Source organism: Mauremys reevesii, linkage group 16 (genome assembly GCF_016161935.1).
Source record: "Mauremys reevesii isolate NIE-2019 linkage group 16, ASM1616193v1, whole genome shotgun sequence".
In the NCBI taxonomy this organism is placed as follows: Eukaryota; Metazoa; Chordata; order Testudines; family Geoemydidae; genus Mauremys; species Mauremys reevesii.
Window position 1 is genome coordinate 2,739,293 of NC_052638.1, and position 13,150 is coordinate 2,752,442.

At 45.9% G+C, this 13,150-nt stretch overlaps 1 protein-coding gene across 13 annotated transcripts in view; it reads left to right on the top strand.

Annotated features, from left to right (window-relative positions):
• The window catches only part of PDPR (pyruvate dehydrogenase phosphatase regulatory subunit), a 69,617-nt gene extending 57,690 nt beyond the window's left edge, over positions 1-11,927 (top strand). For 11 of the 13 annotated variants that reach the window (XM_039503119.1, XM_039503120.1, XM_039503124.1 and 8 more), the window contains 2 exons: positions 3,124-3,400; positions 8,716-11,927. In XM_039503119.1, the coding sequence (XP_039359053.1) occupies positions 3,124-3,400; positions 8,716-8,882 (444 nt within the window). In that variant the 3' untranslated portion in view covers positions 8,883-11,927. Of the gene's footprint in view, positions 1-3,123 lie in introns of all 13 variants that reach the window. The other 2 variants (XM_039503129.1, XM_039503128.1) reach the window with 1 other exon arrangement.
• Positions 11,928-13,150: the final 1,223 nt, after the last annotated feature.

A 13,150-nucleotide genomic window follows, 5' to 3' on the forward strand; every position in this document is an offset into this window, starting at 1 on the left:
AATTTGTTTCAACCCCGCCTTCCCACCCCCCATCCCGGTCCCTCTTCAGGGACCCCTCTCACAAGCAATTCCTCTTACAAGAGGTGCAGACACTGCTCTCAATCGGAGCTATAGAGGAGGTTTCGAAAGAGGAAAAGGACAAGAGGTTTTACTCACGTTACTTCCTGATCCCCAAGTCAAAATGGGGCCTCAGGCCTATCCTAGACCTGCGAGGCCTCAACAAGTTCATGACAAAGTTGAAGTTCCGCATGGTCTCCCTGGGGACCATTATCCCGTCCTTGGATCCTGGAGACTGGTATGCTGCCCTCGATATGAAGGACGCGTACTTTCACATTGCCATTTTTCCTCCGCACAGGAGGTATCTTCGTTTTGTAGCCGGTCATCGACATTTCCAATTTGCGGTCCTTCCCTTTGGCCTCTCCACAGCCCCAAAGGTGTTCACAAAGTGCATGGCCGTCGTCGCCGCACACCTCCGCCGACGGGGGATTCACGTGTTCCCGTATCTGGACGACTGGCTCATCAGGGGGACCTCCGAGGCACAAGTTGAGCAGCATGTAGGCATCGTCAGGGACCTATTTACACGTCTAGGCCTGATGCTCAATACCGAAAAGTCCACTCTGGTCCCCACTCAGCGGCTAGACTTCATAGGAGCTACCCTGGACTCCACTCTAGCCAAGGCCTACCTGCCTCAGCCTTGATTCCAGGCGATGGCAGCAATCATACGAGGTCTGCAGAACTCCTCCACGACCTCGGTTCGTACCTGTCTCAGCCTTCTAGGTCACATGGCGGCCTGCACTTATGTGACCAAATACCTTCGCCCCCTCCAAACATGGCTGAATTCGACGTATCGTCCGGGCAGGGACCCATTGGACACAATACTCACCATTCCACCGAGTACCCTACACTCCCTGGACTGGTGGCTAACCCCATCCCAAGTGTGTGCAGGGTTACCGTTTCATCCTCCCCAACCCTCACTATCCCTGACGACAGACGCATCGTCCCTCGGATGGGGAGCTCACCTCGGACACCTTCGCACCCAGGGCCTTTGGTCATCGCAGGAATTAGCACTTCACATCAATGTCAGAGAGCTAAGAGTGATCCGCCTGGCATGCCAGGCATTCCAGAACCACCTGCACGGCCGTTGTGTCTCGGTGTTTACAGACAACACAACGGCCATGTATTATATAAACAAGCAGGGAGGGACTCGATCTTCCCCCCCCCCCCCCCGTCAAGAGACCATCCAGACTTTGTCTCCATTGCGGAGCACTCCAAAGGGACAACTATTTCTACCCCAAAACTTTCCAGTTAGATCTCAAATTTTATCTGACTGTGCTATCATATAAAGGATGCAACTCCTCCAGCCTCCATCAGAACTCACTCCACTAGATCCGTAGCTACCTCCGTGGCTTTTCTACGCAAAGTTCTTCTGGCTGACATTTGTAAAGCAGCCACTTGGACTTCTGAACATACCTTTGTCAAGTATTAAGCCCTTACTCAAGGCCTTCTCTCTGACACACGGTTGGGCAGAGTTGTATTATCTGCCGTATTCCTACCAGATCCAAAGTCCCTACCTCCTTGAGATACACTGCTTTTCAGTCACCTGGAGTGGAGCACCCACAGGGACATCTCTTGAAGAAGAAGAGGAGGTTACTCACCTGTGCAATAACTGACGTTCTTTGAGATGAGTGTCCCTGTGGGTGCTCCACTGCGCACCCTCCTCCCCTCTACTTCAGAGTTGGGGTAGCCTCCATTGTAGAGAAGGCACAGGGGCAAACCAACACCTGGAGTGGAGCACCCACAGGGACACTCCTCTCAAAGAACGTCAGTTACTGCACAGGTGAGTAACTTCCTCTTCCCCATATCTACTTTCAGCCTTGCTTGCTTTGGGGTGCACATCTGGCCACCTGCTTCCTGCAGTGCAATATAGTGACTGGAGTAGGGATCTGAGAGTCCAGAGACCTGGTTTCTGTTCCTGATTCTGCCACTTTCTGCATGTGACTTCAGGCAAGTCACCGAACTGCTATGCCCTGTTTACTTATCTGTAAAATAGGGATAATAACAATATCTGCCCAGCTTTGTGAAACAGCCTGCAGTCCCCTGATTGTAAATTAAAGGCGTGAGTGATTCTAGAATAGCTGTTCCTAATTAACTCTGTTTGGAAGAGGATGAAGCTATTTTGAATAAGGCACTCTTATTCTGGAATAAGAACGTCCAAACAGTGAGTTAATCAGGAATGTTTATTCTGCTTTAAGTTCGCACTCTACCTTAATCCAAATTAATTTCACAGTATAGCCAAACCATAAATTGCTACTATCGAACTCTAAGAGGATTATCCATGCTAATCCAGGAAGTGGAGAATGATTGCTTTGTTCATAGTTTCCAACAAAGTGCTTGTGGCGCTAGACTATAGGAGAGAAACAAAATATAAAATCCCACCCTTTTAAAAACACACCCAAAAAATGAAAAGCTGCAGCTGAACTAAGGGAAAACAAGGGATTGAAAGAGAAAGTAATAAATAGAGGGCCAGCAGTAGCCATTCTAAAACACCTCTAGGTGGAGAGAACTGGAAGGCAGCAGTCCTCCATTTTTTCCCATAACATTAGCATTGGACCACATGTTAATAGAGGTTGCATGCCTTCCTATTGCTGACTGTGTGCACACTGTCCCCGCCTATCTGTGACCAGATCACATCTTTGCAGCAACTATAGTAATTGTTTACATTGAATGTAATGCTAAGAAAATGCAGTGGGCGTTCATTCTGCTTTTAGAGGTATTACCAGTTCCAACAATTTATACATAATAAAATGGGAGAGCCTGCTGGAATCAGTAATACTGGTAAACCTGGAATGAATTTAACTGCACCTGCTATGTTTTTGTATTTTTTTTTATGCCTTTTTAATGTAGTTCAGCAGCTGAAAACGAGGGAAGGCAAAACACGTGAGTGACTCACCAGCGCCTGTTTCTTTGCAGCTGGGAAGGGACCAGTTTCAGTGGGTAGTGTTTCCATGCTGCATGGCCCTAGGCTGACGTTGTATCACTAAGCAGCTATCGCTTAAAATCCAGCAGCTGAGTCTGGCACAGATCACATGCCCTTCATCAGCTGGCCTTTCCTTCTCTCTCCAGGGGACTGATTTCATAGGCCGGGATGCACTGATGCAGCAGAAGCAGGACGGTGTGTGCAAGCGCTTCACCATGTTCATTCTGGAGGATCATGACACAGACCTTGATCTCTGGCCCTGGTGGGGGGAGCCCATTTACCGCAATGGCCACTACGTGGGCAAGACCACCAGCAGTGCTTACAGCTACACCCTGGAGCGCCATGTCTGCCTGGGCTTTGTGCAGAACTTGGACGAGGAAACCAGGGAGGCGTTGGTGGTGACACCCGACTTCATTAACCGGGGCGAGTATGAGATTGACATTGCTGGGCAGCGCTTCCAGGCTAAGGCCAAGCTCTACCCATTCAGCTCCCTCTTCACACAGCGTCGCCGCAAGGACGAGATGGAATTGAGTGGCTACCATGGGAAGTAGAGCCACCTGGCCCCACCCCTTCTCCATAACTGGAGTCTCTGTCACCATCCTCCTCTCCTTCCCCACAATCTCCCTCATTCTTCAGCCCATACGGTTCCACTTCCTCTTCCCCCTGCTCTTTTCATTTTTAAACTTATTGGGTGTGTGACATTTTGTACATTGTAGAAATAATTTTTCAAACCCTTCCACCCCCTCATCCAGTCTCTCTCTCTCGCCCCCTTATGCCTTCCCATGCCATGTTCCCACATCTCACTTCCCCCGTGGCAGCAGCATGGTGTTGAGTGTACGTCCGAAAGTCCATATGAGAGCAAGCACCTCCAGAAACCCTAGGCTGTACCCCAATGGCTGTTGAGAGGGGTGCAAGTGAAGTCTTGAGGACTGTACCCCTCCCATTCCCCTGCTCCCTACAGCCTAGAACAGTAGGTGTTTGCTGGCCTGTAGCTCTGTTTTCCTGTCCCCTGGCTAAACCCTTTGGTGTAACCTCACCTGCTGGTTGCAATGGAGAGACCAGACCTACCATAGGGTGCACACCGGGCCAGCTTAAGAGGTTCCTTCTTGCAAGCCAGTTCCTCTGAGATCCTCCAGTCCACAATTCAGAGGGGTCAGTGCATTGATGCACAGAGCAATAGAACAATCGCTACCTCACTGGCACCACACAAGACGCAACAACAACGTTGTGTGACCAGCGGCAAACGGGCAGGTTTTGTTGGGTTTCAGGCCATCGCTGCCCTCCTCTTTTTCCCTTCCAGGGTGTGAGTCTAAGAGGCTTGATCGTGAGGCTGTGCAACTGACAAAATAGCGCTGATAAGTTTCCTCTTCTGTGTTGGGTCACTGAAAGGGAATGGCTTTCTCTGAGTAAATGAAGATCAACATGTGTGCTTCACTCCTACAAGGGGACAGAACTTTGTATTTTTATTCTCAGTGAAAATGTCTGTCTCCAACAAGAACCGAGACACTAGACTCTTGGTTACTTATGGCACTATTGCAATGCTGCTTTTGTTTCAGCTGCAAAGTGGATTCTCCGTGGATTCTCCTCATTTCTCCTTTGTTTTGCTTCGTGTGTTTGAGCAAGCACACTTGTCTGCCTTACACACCAAGCATTAGAGTTGGCTGTGAGGATTGTGTTTGGGAAACTAGAGCCGCGGAAGGGATGGAGTCTTGCATTTTCAACCAGCAGCCTTGGAGTAACATGCTGCTGGCCACTTGGAGATTAGAGTTGAGGTCCCAGTTTGGTTCCTTGAACCTATGGTGCTCTGAGTGCTGCAGAGGCAAAACACTATGCTCCTGGTAAGGGTGCCCATTGGCCCATAGCATGTTTCCTGCCCTTCTCATCAGATCTGTTGCATTTCTGTCTTCCCCGTCACAATATTACCTGGTTGAAGGTAGTTGATTCACTATGCAGGACCCTGCGGTTAGAAGAGAAAGTGAGTAAGGATCTTTGAATTGTCTTGCCTCAGCAGAATTTCTCTGCACAGTCGTCATGCAGAAACTCACACAGACACTCCAGACTACAGAGCGGGGATGCACCCACTCTGAAGCTGACAGCTCTGCACTGATGACAAATAGTTATAATGGAATGAGAAAGAAAGTAGATGAAGAATGCTAAATTATATCCTATGGATTTGTTTCTTAAATTCTTCTTCCTCCCATTGTCAGCTAGATCATAGTAATGCATTTTCTCGTCCCTTATTTAAAATTATCCATTAAAACATCTCCAATAAACCCACCCACCACACACACACGCTCTCTCTTCTGGTTCCTCCACTCTGTGGTTCTCAGCAGCCCTTCCACCAAAGCCAGCATCTTTCTGTCTAGGAAGTAGCACCATTTGAGATTGATGTCTGTGATCACTGAGCTAGCTGAATTGTTTGTCTTTGAGCCAGAATTTTACTTTGCTTTGGCACTCACTTTTCCTGTCATTGGGTGAGCGTCAGTAATGTTACATTTGAGTACAGCACTACTCAAGACCTGGCTTGGATTCCTGTCCTTTGAAGTTTTTCTCCTTTCCTGGCTTCCATCAAGTTTTTGTCCTGCTAGTGTAGAAGTGGTAATGTCCCAGACCTTGCCTCCCATACACTGGAAGCTGGCTTTTTACTGCTGCTGCTGGGGGTAGGAAGAGCAGGGAAGGTGGGAGACTGACACATTTTAATTGTAAAGAACTGGTTGCCAGAGGAGGCTTCCCAAATGGTAAAGAGCTGTGCAGTTTTCACAGCTTTTGGGAGTGGAGCACTGGAAAGGGCATGGACTAGAGAAGGAATTGGGGACTCAAATGACAGCACTTCTTGGCAGGGTCTCTGTTGGCAGGCAGGAGGCAACACGGAGTGGGGTCTGCATTGTGGTGTAGGACATGGATACACTTGCTGTGGATGGCTGTTTTCTTCCTGCAGTGGCCCTCTGTGCTGAATATGGCTTCCTTTGTAAATGGCAGTTAATACTATTCTAAAAGAATAATAATAATAATGTCGTCTCCTTCAGGATCCCAAAGTGACTTTCAAGCTTATTCACATGAATGACTTCCCTCATGACTTGAAATGCAACCACAGTTGGGGTGGAACATCACAGCCATTTGACAGGACACAGAAGCAGTACTGGGCATAATAGTTTGCTTGTGGAGGGAATATTGTACTGGTTAATACTGTTTAGCTAAAATTACTCTAGCAGTGTTATCACCTGAATTGGAATTTGGCCAGCGTACCAGGGCTAGCACCCCAGTTTTAACTAAATGTGCTATAAGGTCTGTCATGATAAAGTGAGCAGGGTCTTTGTTTTACAGCCACTCCATAACGTTTACATCTCCCAAGCTGGGGCATTTGTTCAGTACTGATTCAGAAGAACGCCACCTAGTAAATCCACTAATACAGCTTTCTGCAGCACACGTGGTTCTCCTTGGAGGTCTCCTACAAAGTACTGATCATCCTGACCTGTCTTGCATTATCTGGCTCATTGCTGTGTCTTTGTTATATAGAGACCTGGCTGATGACCCACAGAAGGAGGTTATTACTTAGTACCCGGCAAGGTTAAAGAAAACTTCTCAGCCTCCCCTTACTATATAGCACCAGGGCACTTCTGCAGTGGAACGCATCAGTCACTTTACACAGTCAGTGCTACATAACAGTTTAGGAGGGAAAGTGAAAAATCTTTTATACCACAGTGGAGAATTGTGGGTAGACTGAGTATAACTATCTGAGTTTGAATTGGACCAGGACACTCTTCACTTTCTTAGGAGGAGTGTTATAGTGTGGAACTTCTAAATACCACAATTGGTCAGGAGCACAAAAAAATCCACCATCTATTAGTCTCACAGCAATAAGGAATCCCTGAAGAAGAGCATTTTTTAAAATAGCTTCCCAATCCCAAAGTGGTCCATACCTAGGAAGATAAACTTGTCTGCGTAGCATGCGTGACCTTTGCCCTTTTGCAGAGTTAATAGCTCCCTTTCTGTCCAGGTCTATTTAACCCTGAAGTACCCACATATGGTAATGGTGCCACACAGGTATGGTGTTATTTCATCCATGTCTGTCTCTTCCTGCTGGGATGGCTAAGTGTTAGCCTCTGTGCCTGTACTCTTTGAAGTCTAGCCTTTTCCTTGGTAGATTTTTTTTCCCTTTGTGCTGCTGACGAATACTTTGACTTTGGCAACTTGAGTGCTTGCCAGCGGACAGTCACATGATGGATTGTGAAATACCGTACTAGGCACCGGGGTCATGCGAGGAGCTTCTACCTTTTCCATAATGCTTTCATACCTTGAAAGGGGGACTGCGATGTAAAGATTCTACCTATTGTATCTAATTACAAAGAATAAAGTGCATAAGGGAGAAAAAAATAACAAGTTTGGAAGCTGCCATCTTGGCTTTGATGAAAAGTAAGACTGAAAACAACTCCTCATTAAAAAGCAATGAGAATCTGAGCTTCGGAGATGTTGTAACACACAGTTCCAGTGCTGTCTGATGAAGTTGGCATTTTCAGTCCTCCTTGACACCACAAGACTGGAAAAAAATGAAGGGTACCTTCTTCATATTCATTCTCCCCCTCTTCCCCTCCCCATAACACATACAGCTGTGGATCACACTTCTGGAGATACTTCCATCCCTAGATTTCTGGGGCTGTCCCTTGGTGCTCTGCAAAGCTGGCTGCTCTTTCAGGATTTCCTTTGGGAACCCTCTTCACCCCAGGACCCTGATCCTCTCTCTCTTCTCTATCACTCTCCTCTTTGGCTGAGCTCATTGGCTATACCATGGTCTATTGCATCACTTCAGTGCTGATGACTCTCAATCTACCTCTGCCCAGTACCTCCTCCAGGATGTCTAGCCATCTCCTCAAACTTAACATGACTAAGTCTGCTCTTTACCTCTCCTTTTCCATCTCCCTTCCCCCCTTTTCACATAACACTCTCCTCCCACCCACCCCAGCTCACAGCCTCTACTATCTTTGATTGCTCTGTTTTCCTGCTGTTCTCTCATCCAAATTGTCACCAAGTCCAGTTGCTTTTCCCTTTGTGACGCATCTTCATTCCTCCCTGCACTGCCAAAATCCTGGTTCATGCCTTGTTCTCTGTGACTACTGTAAGCGCCTACTCCTTTTCAATCTATCCACAGTGCTTCCTTTCCTAAACTCCAACCAAGTCCACCCCACATCCCTTTATTGGTCTTTCTGCATCAAGTTCAAACTCCTCAGCTTCAAGATGCTACACGACTCTGCCCCTACCTGCACCCCATCCTGCCCTCTGCCCTCTCTCTTTTTTTAATCCTCCCTTTGCCTCCTCCCAATCCTTCCTTCATGCTGTTTCTCATGCTGCCCACACCCTGCATGTCTGCAGTGACTTTCCTTTGTCAGTGGCACACAGCATCCCTCTGCATTCAGATCCCTGCTTTCACTCCAGCTATCTCAGCTGGTTTTCCATCCACCATGTGTTTTTTATTTTCCCTACTCTGTTCTCAGATGTAACATTCTGATTTTCCAAGATTCACTCTCGACATTTCACCCTTGTTCATTCCTCCCTCCCCAACCTGTTGTGATTTCCAGAGTTCATCTTAATAGTTGATGAGGTCTCTCGGCCTAGGGAGCATGTCTGTTTTCTGTGAGGCTCCATGCAGATTTGCGGTACTAGATGCCCACTGAATAATAATGACTAATGCAGACATTCACTTTCCACCATAAACTTCTCTCCATTGCCTCTCCTTTTACTAGAAGGAAGTCAGTCCAAATCAGAGGTTGTGATGGAACTGCTTGCGTATGCAGAGCTTGGATTACCGGTCTCATTAAAAGGCAAATTCATGCAAGCGGTGCCTAATTCTAAAGAGGTAACATCAACATCTGTAAGCCCAGTATTGGACCTACTTTTTTGTCATTCATAAATTTTCCAAACGCGCATTTGTTGTGTTCTTTAAAAAAGTTCAGAAGCCCTACAAAAACAAACCAATATCTAGGGGTGAAAAAGGAAAGTTCCTTCCAAATGCAAAAGTTTTGCTTATTTTTAAAACAAAGGCTTATATCCTGGTGGGTACAGAAAAATATTCATATTTTTTCAGATTTTGGTCATCCCAGGTTATTTTTCTAATTTTTATCATAGTGCCTATGGAGGCAAACATTTTGGCTAAGTTTGGGAAGGGATTTCAGATCTTCTCACCTCTCTTCAGTCATCACACACATGCATGTCTGTCTGTCTGTCTGTCTGTGTCTCTCTCTCTCTCTCTCTCTGTTTCTAAGGGGAGAAAACCTAATGCCATTTAAGTCAAATTAATTCAACTGTTTGGTTTAAGGAAATAGATTAAATCTTATTTTTTACACTTAAAGAAAAAGAATAAACTTGCTCAAACAATTGAACATTAAAAACTTGGTATGCTCATAGTCCTCAATGAGCACAATCCATGTTGAGTTTGAGGAAGGAATACTTAACAAATCTGTAAATGTCTTAATGCTTTACATTAGACGTTTGTATACAGGCAGTGCATATTGCTTGTTTTGTTACTGCATGTACTGTACTTGCAGAGCAGGCACAAGTGCCAGCAGGGGCTGTTGAGTAAACGCTGAAGGCATTGGAAGTTCCCAGAGTGCATTCCTTTGCTGCAGAGGTGAAATTTGCACAAAAGTGCTGTGGGAATTAAATCAGTAGGGAAACACCTAGTCAGAGGCACGGTTTCCATTTCTGAGCAAATGTCAGTAGGTAACACTTTTTTTTTTCTTCAAGAGTGGAATTCTGCAATTAAAGGGGACAGAAAAACACCAGTGTAACTGTCATTAAGGTCCTTTGTTTAAAGAAAAGAGCCTCCGCTGGTGTAAAATGTGCTTCACAGCAGGGCCCCATTGCTTTCCGGCTTTTAGAAAGCAAAATGAAATTCTCCATCTGAATGTTGCATTACTGTAGGCTTTAGTGTTTACACACCAAGCCAGGGCATTCAGGAGTTAAGGCTTTCAGAGCAACAGGAACATCACCCTGTTGCTCTTTTGTCCAGTCTCTTTGTTTATGCAGGTAACTTCTGGATTTCTTGACTCTTGTATATTTAAATACTTCACTTTATTATATTACTAATGTGTAGGCTTGCATTGGAGTTGCAATATAAAGTGTGCAATATTTATATATTGCTGGTATAACAGTTACTGTCTAAGATGATTCACCTAAGAAGGTACGTGCATCAAGGGAGATCATGAAGGTTATGGAGAGAAAGGTATGCATGGTTGTATATGAACAGCTTCCTCACCAAATGACAACAAACAACTGATCTTGCCAAGTATATGTTTGATACCCACCTCTGTTACAAATACAGTGGTTATCCAGGAGCTGCCCCCACATGCTTATGGCGCAGTTCTGTTATGTAGCCTAGAAGGGACAGTCACGGGCTCTTGCATCTCTTAAGGACTTGGTCAAGATCCCTTCTATGCTACAAAATCTTTTAAGTGTGGTGGGAGCCAACTGGATCCCCTTGACTGGACCTAGCTCTGATTCTGTTCCGCTGGTATGGCTGCATTTACACCTTTTACTGAGTGCGATTCTACTATGTTAGGGTCATGTGTCGATGCGGATTCATCTCTCTGGGGTCTAAAACTGGCTGTCTTGGCTGCTGTTATGGCTACAGAGAAAGTTGAATAGAGGTCTGGTCACAGGTACTCTCTCAGAAGATCAATGATGCAAGCTCTACGTGAGGGAGGCAGACTTACTCCTGACACTGAGGATCGATCTCTACAGACTAGCTCCCAGGCATGCAGGTTTCTCAGTTTCATAGCATTCATTAGTGATGTTTCGCTGGCACCTCTCCCTCCAGAACGTGGTGTCTGCTGTCAGATCTGCTAATGGATTGGCCCAAATAACAGTCTGAGTGAAATGTTTTAAAACTCCCTTGACAGGGCTCTCTGGGGTTTAATTAGGGCCTGGCTCATCATTTATGTTAGCAGCCTTCTTCCTCTTTGCCTGATCTTTACCTCAGGCTCTGGATAACATTCGGTTACAGCTGCTTGAACTTGGCAGCCCACACTGTTACTGATGCACTGTTTTTCCAGGGAACGGAGCTGTACTGTGCAAGCACTTCTGCTTTCCCTGCTTAACTCCAGAGTTGCACCTTGTACAGCACAAAACATGACAGCTCTTTCCTGAGCAGAGACTGCCACCCTCAGAACTGCACACAGAATTAGGCACACTTTCTTTGGGTGACTCTTATTTTCATTCTCAGTGGCACCTTAAATTTGTTTGTCCATCGGAATGTCATCCCTTCATAACCATCTGCACTCCCCCCACTCTCCCGAACCAAGTTTATAGGGCTAGGTGAACTTTTTAATTAAAGTTTTTAAAAAATGTGCCATCATTTCTCCTGCAGAACAAGAATTGGAGATTTGAAGCTGTGAAAACATTTATAGTCTCACTATTTTCTAGTGCCTTACACTTATGAATGTTGTGTAATGGATGCATCTGATGCAGGAGAGAGCCACAATCAGCTATGTTAACATGATTCCTCAGCCATTACAAACCACCACCTCTCCCCTTCCAAAGAGAATGTGTTTTAGCAGATGGATATAAATGGATCATTTCTAGGAGTACAAATTATGCTTTTAATTGCTTTGAACTCTTGGGATGTAGAAAAAATGTGTTGTTACTGTACTATATTGTCTGCCTTTGTGGAGAGCAGCAGCCTCTCCTCTCTTACAGCATTTAGAATGAGAACATATTTATGAAGACACAGAAACCCCTTTAGTAATTGGAGCCAGTTCCGGGAGGCCTAAATGGCGGTTCCCAAGTGCACAAGAAAAGGTGGCTTGCTGTTCTCCACCTATGCCATGTTATTACCTACTTTGTATGCTGTATTGATATCATGCTGTGTTTCAGTTAATAATTTCCATCCTTGTTGGTTTACAGATTACTAGGTTTGTATATTAATAAAGAGACATTTTTAACTACTCTTGCCACAGAATTCCAGGGGCCATTCTTTGCATATAAGAGCCTAGTTATGTTCTTTACTCTGGTTCCTGACCACTCTCCCCCATTAATATTTATGCAGGTGTGTGTAGCTGGAATGAAAGAGCATTTGGCATCATTCACTCTGGGGAACAGGGGAAACCATAGCAGCTACTAGGTATGTCTCAGCTAGAAACATAAGTCTACTTATATTAGGTCATCTTACAGCCACCACAGTAATTACTGTGCAGGTGCATGTTCACACTATCATCCTTGGATTGGTGGTGCATGTCCTTACCAGGAGCACTTCCAGCGACTTAAGAGGGGCAGTGTGTGGTGCTCAGAGCACAGTCTCAGTTCTGCTGGCAGCTCCCTGCTGTGAGCCCGACTGTCTCCCCTCCGCCCAGATTTCGTACCTGGGCATGCACTGCAAGCAGACCTCTAGCTCCAGGCAGAGCTCTTAACTGCACCATAGCGTGAGTGTAGAATGTAGTGAGTACTGCAGAGGAGAGGTGCTGCTCCTAGCCTGTGTCCTGGGAGCAGGGAGTCAATAATTTATTCATAAAACAGAGGCATGGTGATAGAAAGGGCTGGTAATTAAATTAAATTAAGGATCTAGAAGTTGTTAGATGAGCCTGAAAGCATTGCCAGGCACTCCAGTTTCTAGATCTGTAAAACAGGAAGGTGAAGAGAGACCGCAGGGAATGAGCAGTTTTGATCAGTATAGAAAAAATACAGTGAGAGTAGATTAATAAAAGAGGTAGTTGTTGCCTGCAATTTGGCTAAAAGTGTTTTCATGCCCGGAGGATGCCCAGGGTGCAGCCTGGGACTGTGGGACCACTGAGCCCCCTTAACTCTCCAGCCTGGGCTGTCTCTCTCACAATGCTTTGCTAGTGACAAGCAGCAAACCCCTCCAGGCACTGTGATCACTCAGCACAACAGAATATGGAGCCTCCGACCCAGATTGATTGCATGAATGCTCCCAGAGCCACTCATGAATCACACAGAGAAAAGCACCAGCCAAATCCCCCCAGCACTGTACCTCAGGAATATGCTGTCTTGCACTGCTCAAGACGAGCAATGCAAATTTACTAATTGGTTCTCCACTTCATGTCTAGTTGGCAGCCGGTATCAAGTGGAGTGCCCCAAGGGTCGGTGCTGGGGCCGGTTTTATTCAATATCTTCATTAACGATCTGGAGGATGGTGTGGACTGCACCCTTAGCAAGTTTGCAGATGAC